The 18,805-nt window shown below is 43.4% G+C and overlaps 1 protein-coding gene across 1 annotated transcript; it reads right to left on the bottom strand.

Annotated features, from left to right (window-relative positions):
* Nucleotides 1–2,106: 2,106 nt before the first annotated feature.
* ell2 (elongation factor for RNA polymerase II 2) lies at nucleotides 2,107–18,246 on the bottom strand. The gene is made up of 12 exons (XM_035630313.2): nucleotides 17,941–18,246; nucleotides 13,430–13,477; nucleotides 12,506–12,630; nucleotides 12,242–12,405; nucleotides 9,369–9,628; nucleotides 8,668–8,792; nucleotides 7,884–7,956; nucleotides 7,121–7,799; nucleotides 5,568–5,640; nucleotides 5,176–5,347; nucleotides 4,962–5,006; nucleotides 2,107–4,877 (listed from the first exon to the last, which is right to left on the bottom strand). The coding sequence occupies exons 1-12, from the start codon at nucleotides 18,070–18,072 to the stop codon at nucleotides 4,761–4,763; spliced, it is 2,013 nt and encodes a 670-aa protein (XP_035486206.2). The 5' UTR covers nucleotides 18,073–18,246; the 3' UTR covers nucleotides 2,107–4,760.
* Nucleotides 18,247–18,805: the final 559 nt, after the last annotated feature.

Below are 18,805 nucleotides of genomic sequence, written 5' to 3' on the forward strand. Positions count from 1 at the left end.
AAGGGATAGTTCAGTGGTTTTTGAGGTGGGGTTGTATGAGTTACTTATGCACAGTTAATATGTTACCTCGTGGAGATGGTGATCAGCGCTGTCATTCAACGGAGTTCGGAGGAGAAGTGGAAGTAGCGTACCACGGCAGCAGAGGGGACCAACGAAAAACATCCTTTTGGCCACATTTTTAAATGCTTACCTAAAAAAAAAAATCTGTTCAATTGTACACTGGAGGACGCGTTTTTTCACTGCTTTAGTTTTCCGCCAGACAGCCGTTTAAGTTTGCACTTGTTTTTTCAAGAGTACTTCCGCCAGTTATTACTTAAACGTCTGTCTGGTGGCAAACTAACTACTACTACTTATTCAAAGAAATTTTTATATATTGTCCACAGCTATGTGTAATACATGTATAGTAACCTGCAACGAAGAATCATTTTTTTTTTTCGTCAACTTTGAATGAGTTGAATATGGTTACATTAGGGGGTCCCAACCTCCGTGTGAGTCACCATGTTTGCTACATCGTGATGTATACAGTTGTTGCTCAAAACAGTCTGGAATATGACGTGTTCGCGTTGAATTTTCAGACGCTGCCGGAAACTGGAAATGGAATCGGTGGTGCGCCGCCATAAGGTGTCGCCTGTCGGGTGCTCAGTTGGTTGCAGTTTGACACTTGACCACCAGATGCCGCCAGAAAATTACAGAAATTATACACTGGGGCTTTAAATGACAAATCAAACCCCCCAAACTATCTTTTTGAGCTGAACACCAATGCATATGGGTCATCTAGTGTTGTTGATTGACTCAGGCCCAAATCTGTCCCCTTTTTCCCTCCAGTGCTACGCCCGTGGTCCTCAGCACCGGCTGTCTCAGCACCGGCTGCTCATGCCAGTGTTTCGACTCGCGACTCTAAAGTAATATGACTGAAGATCACATATTACTGGGCATGACTATTTTGCCAGGCCCCCTTTAATTTTATGTCAAGATGTGGCTCCTTCCAATTGTTTACAAATTGAATAACTGTATCCAGGTGATATGTAACCTGTAAGTACCAAGAAAACGGTTGAACATTTACAACCACAACAATTTCAACAACTAATCTACAGTTTACCAGAGAATCTATGGACAAGTGTAATATTTTGTTCCAGCAGGGACATGGATGAATGACATCTGAGCCAAACGCAACATGAAACTGTTTAGAATGTTTGATTCAGCAGTCTCTCTCTCTCTCTCTCTCTATATATAGTATTAGTCCATAACCATGTCACAGACTGAAGATGACAGGCAGGCATAGGAAAACTTAGTGCCTGCTCACGTGGCCACTAGAGGGCCCCCGGGAGCGCTTGAAATGTCCCACAAGAAGGATTGAAATGTTTGTTTTTAATACTTTTGCTGCATCAGTGGTAGTCATATAAAAAAACATAAAATTACGTTAATGGCCTGGCTAACCAATACTGCTGGTTTAACCAATCCCACCAGCTCTGTCAGAGCAACACAGTTGCATATAATAAAATTAGTGTTTGATATTTCAGCAGGCCCTGATGACAGGTGGTGCTACGGCTTTTTTTAATGCAACTTCTTTGTATTAAAATGTCAAAGGATAACTAGACCCCTGGTGCAGATTTTTGTTCAGTTATGTATTTATCCTGCCAAATGTTTACAGCTCATTTCAAACCTGGAGAAATTCGTAACTTTATTCAAGGTAATAATCCATTTGTGCATAAACGTCAGCTTGTGTTCGTCTGCCAGAACTGGTCCAAATTGACTTGTCTTAATCCTTAGTAGTTTCAACCATATATTTTTTTAATTGGATACCCTACAGTCAGAAAATGACATACTGTGCATGTAAACTACAGTATTAGCATTTTATGATCTAGTGTCTTTTCTTACCAGTGTGTCAAACTCAGAAACCAGGACACTGATCTCAGGATGCAGTGACCGCACAACTACTGGACCTCAGGTCGCAACAATGAAGGCATGGCTTTACATTTTGAGAAAGTTTTGATAACAATAATAAAAAAACTATACAGCTAAATTATGCACCATCATTTTTTTGGTCTACTTTGAATGACTATTAGGGAAACTAATAAAAAAAGATGAGACATTTCCAGGTAAAACTTGATTTTTAAATTTTTTTTATTGAAATGTCTTGTACATTTTCAGCTGGGAAGGATCAGATTTCACTCAATTGATTTGGTTTTTCAGTGGTTTCTCTCGTCAGAACAGTCCTGGGGCATCTTTTACTTGCTCACTTGTTCTTCCCTCTTGTCCTTCGACTCTGATAAGTTACTTTAGACTAGTTCATGTTGTTCAAACCCAATTTCAGCAAAACTGTTTTTGATTAAGACGGAAGTCGTTGGAATGCTGAGAGGGGACGGGTGACGAACAACACGTTGAGGGCTTTACGTGATGCCACGGCCCCCGACATAAGTTGTCAAAGTTGCCCGTTGCGATGCTCTAAAATTCTGGCGAAAGACCACTGCCACGGGAGAACAGGACAAATAAATCCAGAGCGCTGTCCCTGAAGCCCACAGGCACAGTCGAGTGAATCTTGAGTAGATCCTCAATACTCATGGACATATTTCATCTGCTGTCGTGACACCACCAAGATAAAAGTGCTGATTTTATGTCCAAAATAAACTTGAGCGTCAACAAGCAAGTAAAACTGGGTTTGTGATTATGTTACATTGATTCAGACAGCTGAACAAAAACAGCCAGTCTACTGCAGAGACTGACTCATTCGACAGGATGTCCCAACCAAAATGTATGTGAAATGAATCTGGTCAATATTAACTTAAAACTATTTTTATTTACCAGTACAGGACAGACTCTTTCATGTCCACACTAGATGAATATATTTCATACTAGACTGCCAGGGAGGGAGCGACCACTACAAAAAGTGGAATCAACACCATTTACTGCAATTGTTGAAATTTCTCAGGGGAACATTGACCAAGATCTTTTTCATCTCGCCAAACGCACGGGTCTTTTACTTTATCAGTAAAAACCTGTTCCGGTATTAATTTCTTTTGAAAATCAAGCCCCAATCAGAAATTTTACTCCATGGATGCTGTACCAGAAAAGTCTTTAATTTTTGGCAAACAATTCTAACACAGGTTTGTAAACAAAATGTCCCTTGTTGAAATTAAGATTTGAAGTCATCCGTCCGTCCATTGAACTAAATCAATATCAAATGTGTTGAGGAAAACAAAAAAAGAAAAGATACTCTGAAATCTTCACTGCTGCGCAGAACTTAAGTTGAGAGTTAAACACATTGAACATTGTGATACAGATTAGTCCCCTGGCGGATGACTGTTTTTTTTTTTTTGCTTCTTTCTAAAACAGAAAACACAGACTGTTTGCCGCAGGATAAAGCTGAAGAGGTGCGCGTGGTCCTTTCCAGGGTTTTTACACACAGACCCTTCTGGAAAATAAGGATCTTCTGCATCTCTTCGATTTAAGACCAGTTACTGTTACTTCAGCCAGGTTGATCCTGAGTGCTCTGGCTGGTCAAACACTGTAGCAGCTTTTTTTGTTTGTTTTTTAACTTATTTCTCACTTTTTTCTCCACATTTCTGTTTTTGTTTTTCTTTCACCTGTCACTCCACATAATGCACAACCATACAAACACATGATTTGTAACACTCCTTCCAGACTTAACGTCCCTTCCTTGCGCCACTCCTCTCTCTCTCTCTCTCTCTCTCAAACACACACACTCACACACACACACTCTCACACACACACACACCTGTTTCCAGGCAGTTGTAGTTCCTTTGTGTGACCTGTGGCCCCTAGGGGTCGGCCCAACTGGACATATCCGAGTGTAAACACCGTAAGGCACCCATAATGCACCGTGCACATGAAACACTGTTGGTGCAGGGAATACTGCCCCTCTCTGACAGGGGCTCCTACTCCCATTCATTCACCCCACCCACCACCCCACGTGGTCATTACAACCAAAATTTACAATCCATGCACACGTACTGTTGTTGCTCCTCAGTCAACTTTAGTGATTCCTCCGTCCTGTCTCATTTCCTAGCGCTTCAGCCTCAAACCTCAAACTTCGCAATGGCGGCGATTTGTTGAAGCGAGGTTCTCCGGTACAGTTTTGTGTGTGAACAGAGAGGAAATGAGCCAGGACGGACATCTTTGCCACATGAGGACACAATGGATCTTGCGTGCAAAATGGCTTCACAAAGTCAAAACACATAAGGCCGCTGTAAATTTTTTTTGCATTGTTCTCACGAAAAGTTAAACAATATATCATCTGCGGACTCTTATTTTGCACTACGAGTCTCAAAATAAATAGATCTCCCTCTCTTTTTTTTTTTTTTTTTACTTAAATACATGTTAATATTTTCTCTGATGCTCAAAAATACTTTTTTTTTTGTTCTTTTTTTTTGCCTCAGGATAAGTCCTTCAAAAGTTAGACGTTTTTCCCCCCCCAAAAAACCCCTTCACACATGCAGGCAGCTCCTTCCACTGGTCCAGTGGTTTGAAATTCAACAGGAGCTCATTGAGAAAGCGAAAGATTGGGGCAAAATTAAAAAGTGAGATTTTTGAGATTGCAGGCAACAATGATACCTGTGGAATCAAAGATGGGAAAAAGAAGGAAGGAATGAAAAAGGATGAGGGGAGAAGGAAAGGGTGTGGGGGGGGCCTGTTGTGGACGCAGTAACTGAAGGGTGTTAATAAACAAGAGGCGGTCGCCCCGTCCCGGTTCAACACGCCGTTCTCAATACTGATCAGCGAAGATGCTGTGTGCTGCGCTCTCAGCACCAGGCCTGGGCTCTGCGCTGGTCGAATTCACTTATTAGCCGCTTGATGTGGGCCAACTTGTTGTGCAGGTACTCGCAGCGCTGTTTCTCCTCGTGGTAGCTGGGGCTGTGCTGTAAAACAGAATGTGCACATGCGATTAGACGACACAACAACGGCAGCTCCCGGCGTGGTTACTACTCGTAGTAACTACTCACTTGTTTCATCTTCTTGTACTCTTTCAGGACATCGTCTTGCACCTTCTGTAAAATGTAAAAAAAATTAAAATAAAAAAATGGGTTAAATACTCCTCAATGTGCATCAATTATAAATCCAACAGGAAAAAAGTGTTGATCTACTTATAATTTAACGTCTCATTATCATCCATGTGTCAAACAGGGACAAAATGATCCATGACTTATTCAATGTGACCTGGTATTCTTTGGTGCCGGGTGCGAGCTTCCGGCACTGGCCATCCAGCAGGGTGAAGCGGCGGGTGATACTCTCCACGCGGGCGTGCAGCAGGCGGTACTCATCATACTCCGCATTGAAGTCATTCTTGTAGCTCTGCCGCTGGTCCATGGACACCAACGCCGTGTACTTCCTAAAATCACGGACACAGACATTTAGACTGCACAGAAGCATTGCTTGAGAATCTGTTCAGTCGCAGGCGGGACGTGAAACCAGCGCTGCAAAAATTATTGAGCTCAAATTCAAGTTTGAGGTCGGGGGGGACTCTGTACATGTCTCTTCATGTTGTGTTTTAAACTAGAGGCCTGAAATGAAAAGAGGTTCTAACTGTCAGAAAATCTAACTTTACTCACACAATGTAGTCAGGCATCTCGATTGTGGAGGAGAACTCCGTGGACTGGACTGGCTTCTCTTTGTCTGAAAAGTCTGACCAGGAATGAGAGGAAGGAGAAAGTTAAGTGTCGTATCTATGGCACTGATAATCCATAATACAAAGTGTCAACACTACAAACACTGACAACCAAATTCAGCTGTGTGATCAACACCCAAAAATCCAATGAAGTATCATTACCAAATTAAACAACATGTTGAAAGACAGTGACCCTAGGAGGCTTTCAAAAAAAGGGGGATATTGCCTTAAAGTTTTAGATCTTCTAATTTCTAGAAACATTTAGTTTTTTAATTTTGTTTTCTTCCACAAACAGCGCTTTGATGAGTGAAACTAGAAATTCAACTTCAGAAAAAAAAGTTGGACAAATCTATCAGGGACACACAAGACAGCAGCATGAAAAGCAACATTTATAATGTCATGTCAACCGGGCATCAGGACCACAGAGTAAAGAAGAGCGAATATCAACATGTCGAGCCAAAACCCATTGTCAGTGCAATCAATGTGACTGGGTGGCAGTAAAGAGACAGGACAGAGATAAACACTGAAACACGGAGCAACAATCCAAAGTCTGAAAGATAAACTGGATGAAAAGTCGGATACAGGAAGCGTGTCGGTCACAAGACATGTGCGCATGCAGCTCAATTTAGTCACAGGCCCTCGCTCGCTCACTCACGCCCTTTTACTTCTATCGTAGTGAAGACACTCATACTCGTATAATACATTCCTTAGCCCCTTACCCTGACCTAAACCTAAACTAAATTCAAACCCTTAAGCCAAGTCTTCACCCTCAAACAGACCCCAGAAGATGTGTCAGAAAGTGAAGACCGGCCCAAATGTCCTCACTTTCCCAAAATGTCCTCACTGCATTAGATCTGGACTCAGAATTGTTGGAGCCCGCACGCACGGTCTCTTTGTGTGTAGGTGTTCGTTGTGTTAATCAGAGCTTGTTTGCTAATAACAGTTATCTTCTCCTGCGAGGGATGTGTGGGCTGAACAATTAGCTGCATGAGGCCAAACGCTCCCCAGAAGTCCTGCACGTTCTCTGTGGGTGTGACAATATTAATAACCCCCTGCCCATAAAATGTAGTTAATCAAATTGACTGTGAATATACAACATGCAAACCTGCAGCACACACACTTGGTTGTTTCTCCTCTGACACACACTGTACACTGGATGTGTTGGCGATTGCACAAAGGCTTTGTTTTCCGGCGGTACGACTGATATATTTTATCTAGACCTGCTGCCTGTTGATTTGATTTAAAATCCTAAGTTGTTGATGTTTATGATACAGTAAAGCTATGTGTAAATGGTTAATATAACTGGATTTGTTTACCCATTCACGGTTGGTAGCTTGACCTGACAATTCTTAAAGTAAACATCAATATATCAGGTTACAGGGATCCTGGTACAATTTACAACTGTTTAATTGATTTGGAAAATCTGCTGCGATATCCAGACCTGGTAAACAAGCAATTTAAATAGTTAGTACTGGTAAGATAATCAATAAGACGCACCTTGATGTTTGTGAGGATTTTTGTCGACGACTTCATTCTTCTCTTCCTCACCACCTCGCCTCTTTTTGGCTTTGCGAATCTCCTCGGCCTGCTCTGGCACACTGGGAGGACTAATGCTACCTCTTCCGCTCGGTTTCCCTTTGTCCCTCTCTCGATCCTTGTCTTTGTGCTTCTTGGATTTCTTCTTGACCTTCTTGTTGGTACTGCTGGACAAAGGAGGGCTGGTGATGACAGTGGAGGTAACTGTAAGTGAGGTTCGAGGAGGGGGGCTGGGGGAGGAGGCTGGTCTCGGAACCGGGACTGGGTGCTGAAAGCGGTCCTGCAGGGTCCTATCGGAGGAAAAGGGCCCGGGTGAGGGCTCTCTGCAAGAGGAACTCTGGTCCATGGGCAGGTCCTGGGTGCCGCAGCCCTCCGGGGTGCTAGGTGAGTTGGAGTTGGAGGCCGGGCTGGGCTGCTGGTGAGAGGGAGCTGGAGGATGGGAAGAAACGGGGAGGTGAGTGGGAGGGCCCGAGGTGACGATGGCGGGTAGGGATGAGCGTTTAGAGCTGGGGCTGCCTTCGTCCTCATGGCGGTCGGAGGAGGAGGATGAAGATGCAGCTGGCCCTCGATTGCTGAGGTGTGAGATACGGGCCTTCTTGGGCGCCAATGGATCTATGAAGTCAAAGTCTGGCTGGCGTTTCTGCAAGAAAACGAGCAGAAAAATTAGATGAAAATTACTTAATGCACTGTAGACGTGTGTTGTAGAGTTAATTTGTTCAGCTACCTGGGGGGATGTGGGGACACCTTCTTTGGGAGGACTGCTTGATGTGAGCGTCTCAGTGGGAAGACCTAATTTTCTGTTAAAGAAGAGAAAGACTGGTGTCAGTGGGGAACAGTAGCAGAAATGAGAGGGCACATCAGGGGCCAGTGCTCAACTATAATTACACCAGGACCCGCTGAAGAAGTCATACTTTCATTAAAGCAACTGTTCACAATTCCAAAGTATCTTTCTGTTGAACTCTCAGCTCATGTAGGACACAATCATTTATTCCAATATTAATATACACCTTCCTCCGAGAGGCCAGCAGCAGATTGACATAGGACGACAAAAGCCAAGAAGACTGCAGGCTGTATAATTTGAACGGTTGAAATTAAGAAATGAGGAAAGAAATGCATTTCACATTTGTGTGGAAATGGCATTAAACGGTATAGTTTGTGGTAAAAGGAGGAACTGATATATTCATGTAAAAATAAAAACCTACTTGTGAACACCATGAGCTGTTGATAGACTTTCTGTTAACATAATGAAAGGTTGCCTTTCAACTCTATGACTATTTCTGCACCGTAAAGCACATCAGATATGGTAACTTTAAATTCACGCCTGTTCTATTGAAACTAACATCATTACATTACATTACAAGTCACCTTTAACTCTCAGGGTGTGGGCTATTGCTTTAAAGTAGTACAACTTAACAGTAGTTACACATTTAAAAAGAAAGAAAGAAAGAAAATGAAACAAGTATGTCTTTAAGAGTGTGATCCAACTGCTGAACTGGCGGTTTGTGTACCGAGCTAGGATCCGTTCAACCTGGGTCTTCTCGTCTTCAGAGTAGCCAGGCCAGTCTCGCTGGACGTCACGATAAATAAAGTCCTTCAATGAGTATGTGTTGTCTTTGGGGTTGAGGTTTGCTACCTGTCACTCACACACACACACACACACACACACACACACACACACACACACACACACACACACACACACACACACACACACACACACACACACACACACACACACACACACACACACACACACACACACACACACACACACACACACACACACACACACACACACACACACACACACACACACACACACACACACACACAAAATGTCAGCATGACAACTATTGAAGAAAAAAAAAAAGAATTGAAAAAAAAAAAGAAATGAATAGAAACTTCACATTTCCTGTTCTGGCCAAACATCTGCGCATGCAAATAATCTTTTTAACGATTAAGTGGCTCGTTTCTCTTCCAAAGTGAATGGAGCCTTTATACTGTGAACCAGATTCCCTTCAGCAGATTTGTGTGCCTCATGTTTAAGAAGAGTAAGAGGATCTCAGGGATCAGCGTAGACACTTAAAGAAGCCTAAATATAATCTAAAGTTATAACTGCATGTAAATGATAATCAGATTTCTGTGGATATTGACGAGGCATATTACTGCATTTAAAAAAGCAACCAAGAGACGAGACCCCTTCCAGTACCTGTTGCAGAGTAGTGCCCAGCGAGTTTCGGTCTTTCTGGTTGATACCGTCCCGCTGCAGACGGGCAAGCACTTCCAGCTTCTTGTAGGACCTCAGCGCCAGCAGGTGGATGATGCGATCCCGGAACGGCCGCTGGGACACAGGGTTGTTGGAAAGGCACTTGCGAATAGTGTTGGCTGGGTTGATGGGTGTGGAGCGCTTGCGCTCAGGGACCACCTCCAGGTTTGCTAGTGCAGGCTTACGAATATGGACTTGTTTTCCTGGAGACAGAAGGTGAAGACAACATCAAACGCTGCTCCTGCCCTGCAGGGCAGTAAGTGATCATACACTGTCCTGACATTTTGACTGATAATGGCAGGAACTTTACTAACTCTCCTGTGCACCGTCTTTGACTCAACCGATCACATATGTACATGCACACATTTGTCGTCCACCCGAGGATATGTGGCATGTCTGAAACTGCATACAAATCACATAAGATCAAAGAAACCCACCGAGAGAATTTGACAGACTGAAGAATTTGAAATAACAAAGTCAAACAAGCTTTGGTAACTGGATCTTAAGGTTCAAAGAGAGACAAAATAATGAGTGATTCCTAATATTGCAATTAAATTAAAAGCCAGGCAGGGGCAATGCACACCCTGCCAGGTGTTGTGTATAGGCTACAATATAATATAAATACACATTATTTTTCCCACCAGAGTTTCATGTAACAAACTTTTTTTACATAACAAAAAATATCTCTCCGAAAATGTTCCTGAATTTTCAAGAGGGGCTTAATGTGAGAACAAAAATGTCCGAAAATGTTGTTCCATACTTTAACCGGAACTTTTCCTGCCAGCCCCCTAGTTTAATTTCCGGAAAATATTCGAGTGAGCCCATATGTGAATACAGCAGCAACCAAAAGAGTCAGAGAGCCCCCAAACTGCACTACACAGCAGTGGACTGTAGTTCTCCGTCCTGTGCTGCTGAGCCATGTGCTTAGTCAGGGTGCCTGCACATTTCTCTATACTGCTTCACCGTCATTATGAAATTCTAAAGCTCCTCGTCAAAATGCAAGACCAGGAGCAATGTGAGGAGGCGTAGACTCACAGACTCTCCTGACTGGCCAGTGACAGATTGCTGCAGGTGAAAAGCTTATGTAATTACGCTTCCTCTCTTCAGTAATAGTCCGGCTATACAAAAGAACGTATAGAGATCAAGAGTATAGTAACTTAGAACCTTATAAGTGACTGTATTTGAATCGACAATAGTTGTGCAGATCTCGTAAAAGGATTAAAAGATACAGGCTACACACAAATATAAAAATACAAAGATATGGACTATTACCTGAAATGGGCAGCCTGTGAGATCCAGAAACTAAAGGCCCCTTTTGCATTCGTAAAAATAGTGCTCACTCCAAACCAGCTGCTACAAGCTCCTGTCCCTCCCCTTTTCTCTGCTGCTCCTCTCGTTTCCCAGTTTCCATCTGGGCCTGCGTATGCAAATGGATCCCCAGAGCCAAGAAACTTGCACCAAACATTTTGTGAGCCGAGCCAGACTTCTGATCCTGGTTGACCAGAAGTCTTTGACATGGGCTTGAATCTAACAATCTAAGTCTAACAGTCAGGATGACGGCCAGCAACAATACTCATACGGAAGACTTCAATGTCTGCATATGAATAAATAGTGATTACAGCATTGAGGTTTTCTGTTTGACCAGTCATCAGCGAACTCTGCAGCGACAGTGACAGAGACAACCTCAAGTGCAGTGACTTTTGGAAGAATTGAAATATCTTTTGTATATAATTAGTTCTAGACCGTCATAGAAATAACTTTTGTAATTTGTCGATCCAGTGGAGCTTTTTTAGCCAAAATGAGGGTTGGTCCGGGCCTTAGCACAACTGCCTCATTCAATTCACCAAGCAAAAATGAATAAGATCAAATGCATGCTTATTTATTTGTCCATGTCTCAGGTTGAAAAGGTGTTTTCATTTCATTAGCATGTTGCACACACACACACACACATATATATATATATATATATATATATATACAACTAGGATTATTATTCACTTTTAGGCTACAAATATATTACAATGCTTAATGGATATTTTAAGAAGAGTCCTTGGAGCTTTTTGAAACAGCAAAAACTGGTGTGTGTGTGTGTGTGAGTGAGTGTATGTGTATATATATATATATATATATATACGTGTGCCTTAAAAATAATATTTTTCTAAGCCATAAATCTGGACAAGTGCTGTCTATTTTTACCGGTGTCCTATAATGATTAACACAGATACACACATCAGACAGACATATGATAATTAGATTCAGATGCTGTAAGTTAAGGAGGAAGGAAAGAAAGTGAAAAACACAGTCAGCACAAGACATTACATCACAGAGTTGGATAAGTTGGGAGAGGCTGGACAGAGTGACGCCAAATTAGATTATCAAAGATTACCTTTTCTGTTCAGCTTGTGTGATTAAAAGCCGGTCACTGAGAGGTGAGTGGACAGGAAACTGCTTTACATGTGTGGTTGTTCATCGAGTAGCAACTAGTGCTTGGACTGAGACATTTTCACTCTTTATATATAACTTGGGCAAACTATGTGTCAATAATACAGAAAAAAACGTCATCTGCCACATTTGGCCCATATCAGTCAGACTGCTAGCCTGGAAAAGGCTGAAACGGCATAATGGGACAGTCAGTTGCAATAATGGCTTGAATGGAGTCAGGCTGTCAGCTTTCACCTATTCAGTACCTAAAAAGGGGCTGAGTTTGAAAGGGGGGGTGGGCTTATAGGACGTAAAGCCACGTTGATGTGCTGGGATACAACTTGGCATCTGTTTGTGGCAGCTGCAGATAAGGGAGACCTCGGTGACTGCCTCACCTCTGTACTGGCCCCCAGGTTTGATGACTTTGGTCCCACGTTCACGTGTGTCCTCCACGGCCTGGGTCATGCGTTCCCGGGTCACCTGGTAGGAGTCGTTGGTGGCGCACACTGTGACCTTGTCCTGCACCGTCGCCAACATTGCCAGGTGTGAGGCCCCTGAGCTGTACACAAAAAAGGAAGCATGACAAAGAAACGTGAGGCAGAGGGGAATTACGTTCTAGCAACGTGTGGATGATTCAGCTGACCAGTAAGAACCGTTACCTGGACACATACTGACGGATGCACTCAAAGCTTCCCTGAGGGTTGTCCTTGCCCACATTGGACAGGTAGAAATCAAAATTGTTGAAGGTTTCCGATGAGGAATTGGTTTTGGGAATTTTAATGCGCTGCAAAAAAAAAGAAAGAAAGAAAAAAATAAGTATAACACAACTTATAGTATCTATTCCCATGTGTCCAGGAAAATTAATTGAGGAGAGTTCAAATACAAGTGGTAAATTTATGATTATGCTGTATGTGAGTCATATTCATCACTGACAGGCAAAACAGTGTTCACGTCATAGCCAGCTTTATAAATATACTACATTTGCATTGTTTGATAATGTATTTAAAGGACAATATTTTTCTATTCATCTTTATGATAATGGATTTTTGAAGCAATATAAAACTTTGGCTGATGTGGTGGAAAGAAAAAAGTCCTGACACAGATGTAAAAGTTGGTATTTTTAGTAAGTCGTGTAATAAAATGATAAATAAATGCTTATATGTTTAAAAAAACAAACATTCAACCTTCTGCGTGGTTATTTTTAAGTGTGGTTTAAAAAGGAAGAAAGAAGTGAGTAAGCTCATTTTATACCAGAATTATTATACTTTCAAGCAACTGATGCAGCTGTGATCAAGCTGTAATGGGCCAATGATGGTGACAGAAACTGAACAGTACTTGAGAAGGTGATTAACTTGACCATGTCAAAGAGTCAGTGGTTTTATTGGTTGTAAGAAATTTTGAGTAGCAGCATTTAAATGAATAATGAATGCAACTCAACAGATTCCACCAAAAAAAGTAGATGCATGAATGAATACGTAAATAACTTATCATACCGGTTGTGGTCGTCAGCGGAAAGCTTAATTTTGCATGAGTTTCATCTATTCAGCAATCGGAATCAACGACCTGGGATGCAAAGTACTTACCCCTTGGAGTCCTTTGAATTGTATTGTTGGCCGCGAAGAAGGTACATTCTGAAAAAGAAAAGAAACAAGAGTTTGAATCTTAGTCACTGGAAAAGAATATCAGGAGAGCGTTACTAGTTGGGCAGGTACCCAAACATACCCGAGAAAACAGTGCTGCAGAACATGTTACACCGCTTACTGGCATTGCAGAATTCAAAACATTTGCATGTAGAAACAGCAGAGCCTTGAGGTCCTGTCACACCAGGCATACCTTGTAACATGCACCGACAAAGGCTGACTGAGCAAACGCTGCCTTTACATATTCTGTTAAAAGTTACACTTAACATAGTGTGTAAAGACTCAAGCTAACAGCTGACATGCACATACCTCCTGTGTCTGTGGGGAAGAAAATAACTGGGCAGTACTCTGTATTCATTAAGCAAAAAAGAAAACCTGACGAGCCAGCAGAGCAGAAAGACAAACAATCTCTCGCATTCTAACCCGACTGTATATCAGTTTGCAGAGCTGTGTCACGCCAGGAGCACCAACTTAGGATGTGTGTGTGTATGTGTGTGATGCAGGGCTGCAAAAGGTGACCTTATTGATTAATCTACAGATTGTTTGATCGATTAGTGATTGATTGATCAATCAATAAACTGTCCATATAGCAAAATATTGCAAAACAATGCGAGTCACTACTCTGCAGTCCAAGGAGATGACGAATTGTTTTGTCTGACCATCAGTCAGTCAAACACCACATCTGTACACCACCGACTGGGTGTGCTCTGATAAATTCTGTCCCGTCTGTACAGTTTGAATTAGTGATTATTGGTTTCATCTTTTACAAAAACCTGCATAAATGTGAGACTAAAGCTAATGGAACTTTGTAAAAAATATAATGAAACATTAACTTCATGATTCATTCAATGTTCAAGACTTGACAAGATAACATTTAAGAGATTTTGAGACATTTTTAGGCTGTAAATTCAGATTATTGGATTTAAAACTTTAGGGCAGGGGTCTTAAACTTAAATTTAGGGAGGTCCAATAAATCAACCTTCCTCCCCATCTGAGGTACGAACAATTGGATAGCTATAAATACAGGCTCATGCTTTTGCCAGACTACAGAAATCAGTTTTGGGGTCAGAGACTGAAAGAGGGATTTGTTCATGTTCAGTTGGTGTTAATGACAAAATATTAAGGCATACTTTGACTATTTCCCCATCTGCAGAGGGCTTTTTGTGTTGTCCTCAGATCGACTGTATTCTCAGTGAACACTTGTAATGCTCACTCTTGTGCTGTGGGGGAATGAGAGCAGATCTGAGTAGATCGAACATACTGCAATTTTAGCTCATTAATTTCTGCGTCATTACCTTGGGCTGCTGCGGGTAAGAGTCATCCAAGTGTCTGTGTCTAGTTCCCTAATGCAATTTCAAATTTCCACTTTTGACAACCATAAGAGACTTGTGAACTTTTCTGTCCACTCCGCTGTCAACCTCTTATTTTTAATCATCTTTAACATTAAATCTGCTTTTAGATCAGTCTGTTGCTTCCCTCACTGAACATTACGTTGCATAGCAACCAAAGATAGCAACACATAAGGACCCAGACAGATCTACTGAACTGACATGGTTATGCCTGTTAAATTGTCTCTTTAGGTAAAAAGCATGACAATTGTTTTTTCTTCTTCTCCGCATTATGTCAAGATGCTTAGCTGTCCAGACTTGGACCGGAGTCCGCTGGTTGGAGACACCAGCTTTAAGGACCCCGCTAATCGATTATCAGAAATAGTTAATCATTGGAATTGGTTGATCATTCAAATCCTTTCTGCTATAATCTGATGTACTGCAGCTAGCACCATTAAGTTTTGTTTCATTTTGCTTTACGATGGTGTCAGTGTGTTCTCTTTTAGTTGTGGAAAAATTAAAAGTGGAAGACAATTTATCATGCTCAATGGGACGAAAAGCCTATAAAGGCCCAACTAGAGCCCAACCGCTGGTGCTGCCGAAACCAGAGGTGGCGGTCGGACACAAACACTTGATGACAGTCCACAGAGGCCTTAAGTTTAAAATCTACAGAGAGACAACTTGTGTCAGCTTTTCTTGTATCTTCTTAGGTAGGAGGTGAGTGAAACGGTTTGCTTTTTTCTGGCCACAAGTGTTGGAATTTCGACAAGAGTCAAACAGCAGATATTTTTCAAAGAGGGCATTTGTGAAGGTGGTGTGGGCTTTGCAGGTCTGCGTTGGTGGCTTTTGAAATGGAGTCGACAGCCACAAATGTGCAGTGGCTCTGATGTAGTAAAGATTTGGACATGAGAATACAGGACTACACACGAACGAAGCCAACAGAAGAACCGGTTGGCTAGATTACAGACTTCTGAAATGTCAACCGAGTTCGAGTGGAATGTGCCTTAGATTTGTAACTGCTTCCCTGCATTCCGGGACATTAAAACATGATTGCTAACTTGTACATGAAACAAGATGCAAACAATTCAGCATAAAATGCATACTTTTAATTGGACCGAAAGAACCATGGTATGGTTGTTAAAGCTAAGCTACTCCCTGCCACTGACTAACTCCCTCCCCCACTAGCCACACACACACACACACACACACACACACACACACACACACACACACACACACACACACACACACACACACACACACACACACACACACACACACACACACACACACACACACACACACACACACACACACACACACACACACACACACACATCTGATCACATTTCACATCACCACAGAAAGACAAAGATAGCCGGCTCCATAGTTCGATGACTGGTTGAGCTACAGCACACATTACTGAGAGGGAGAGTGAAACAAAAAGCAGGCAGTTTGGGCTGCTCAGTCAGCAAGCGATGGCAGGCTGCCGGTCAATGCAGCGCGCAGACCAACATTACCACATCCAATAAGGTCGTAGCACGGGCCGTCACAAAAGAAATTCCTTCAACTCAGTGATGACTCGGGTTCGCCAGTGGTCAGAAAGTTTAAAATTGATCAGTAAAAAAAAAATGGTGTTTTATATATAGATTTCAAAGAAGGGGTTTCTTGAAATGGCAACTGGTGTATTATACAGGGCTGACGAGAGAGGAAAGGTCTCACATATACTGGGGGTGGGACTAGTGTGTGGCATACACACAGACACACTCTATGTGCCATAAAAAAAAGCAGTTGCAGGGACCTCGGAGCGACACAGATCCGCGCTGAGCAACGGTGCATCCGTCCCGGCAGAGAAACCCCGGGGCCTTGTAGTGGCCGGGTTATGCAACGGCGTTGTCGTGGCTGTTGTTGGCAGAGTTGAGGTCAGGTAACTTGGCTTGGGGACTCCTCCGCTCAGGAGCCGGCAGAGAGACCACTCCAGATTAGTTCACCTGTGCGGCACCTCAACGAGATTACACCATTTGCACAGTTCAAGATTAGCAACTTCGGTTTAATCTGCACAGGTATGCGGTGTCCTGTGAGCACGGGGCCTCTCTCTCACTGGCGTCCAGCTTTGGGGTCGTTGGTTCAGACCCTTTAAAAAAGTACACGAATAATACATTTTATTTTTTTCACCATGACATGGGGAAACAAGGGCAACTCTCCCGTTTCTATTTTTTTCTTTATTAGTTTATTTTTTTTTAAAAAAAATTTATGAGGTTCAGTTGCTGCCAGATGCCATAAATCACTAACTGCTGTTCCAACTCTCGTCAGGCGAAAAATTCATGAAAATCGTCGGCGTCCACCCTGAAGCCTCGTTACACACTGATTATTAAAAGACAAACATTTTGAAAACAGACAAACTCGCCACCTTATCGCGACCGTGCAGGGCTTCGGGGAAGCGGCCCCAGCCTGGACCGGGCCTGTCGCCGACATGATTTCATTAACGCCACTGAGTTTGGAGTCAAAAGTTGCGATAGCCTCTCACTTGGCTGCGACAGCCTCGACGACATGTCCGTTCACGACGCCAGTCAACTGGGCTGAAACGTTTCAATAAAAATGAAGAAAGAAAAAAAAAAAGAATCTCACGACGTCAACCACTTTGCCTGATGTGGTAAACGAAAAGAGAAGAAAGAAAGAAGGTCATAGTTAGTTTGGCACGAGGGAGAATAAAGAGGAGGACGACTTGGCTCTGGCAGCGCTCAGCGGCGCAGAGCTAGCGCGGAGCTAACGGTGGCTAACCGGAGGGTCCAACTCTGCCCACAGGCTTCTATAGCTCCGAACGATGTTGTCAGTTTGTCGAACCGGGCCGGAGCTCGAGGCCGAGGCCTCGTCTACCTTCTGCGGGTGTTTCGTTCGATGACACAAACAGCGACAGGGGGGGAAAACGACGCGGGCACAAAGTGGCTCTGTCAACAGCTTAGCTAACTCTGTAGCCGTTAGCTGTGCGTGGCAGGTCCGGGCAGCCCAGCTGAGAGGAGAGCCCCCCCCCCCCCCCCCCGCCGCCGCCGCCGACACCACCGACCCCCCCTCGGCGGTCCGACAGCTCGTCTCTCCGCCGAAGTCGACCCGTCCGGTTCCACTCACCGCGCAGTTCTGGTAGCCCTCAATGGCCCGCAGCGCCGTCTCGGTCAGTTTGACGTGCAGCACGGTGACTCCGTCCGCGCTCTGCGGGCCACAATTTAATCCGTACCTCCCATCCTCGGAGAGCGCCGCCATCTTTACCAGCCCTCCACCATCGTCCCTCTGAGGCTGCAGCCTTTAGCGGCCCGCACTCCCTGCGCTCGCCGTGCGCCGGAGGAGGAGGGACTACGAGCGGCGGCCCGGCGGCTCGTCAACCTGTGGCGCTTTGCCCACTTGCCGCTGTGGTGCCAAAAAGTGATCGTCCGCCAGAGAGTCCTTTGCGTCCTTTTTTTGGCAGGTCTCATACTGGGTTTTATGGGTTTTATGGTTATGTCAACAGGTGAAAAAGTGCATGGGTTAAAATAAATAATTCACTGGCGCACTCGAGGTGCAATAACAAACTGTGTAGCAATTGCTACTGCTCTGTATGTAGTATTTATATATCTTTTTAAAAAATATATATTTTCGTAGTCTTTGTATTTTTGATGTGTAGGCTTTACCATGCAGGTTCACTTCTGCAGCAGAGTTTTGCTTGTGCATTTACAAAACCAAGACTATGGGTCAGATGTGGTGTTCTTATTTAGACGGTCATGTCAAGTCTAGTAACTAGTTTCCCTTTCTCCTCATTACCCACAGCTTCTCTCTCCCTGACACATTATAGTCACCTCTCGGCAGAAGTGCCCGTGCCGGCTCCTTTCTGCTGACATGGCAGATCTAATTCTAGGCCAGTGGGACTGTTAAATGTGGCTTTTGTGACTGCCGGACAGTTCACAAACACTTTGGTTGTAGTAAAGGTCAACATGTCCCAAATAAGTCAACCGTAAAAGTG

This window comes from Scophthalmus maximus, chromosome 6 (assembly GCF_022379125.1).
Source record: "Scophthalmus maximus strain ysfricsl-2021 chromosome 6, ASM2237912v1, whole genome shotgun sequence".
Taxonomy (NCBI): domain Eukaryota; kingdom Metazoa; phylum Chordata; class Actinopteri; order Pleuronectiformes; family Scophthalmidae; genus Scophthalmus; species Scophthalmus maximus.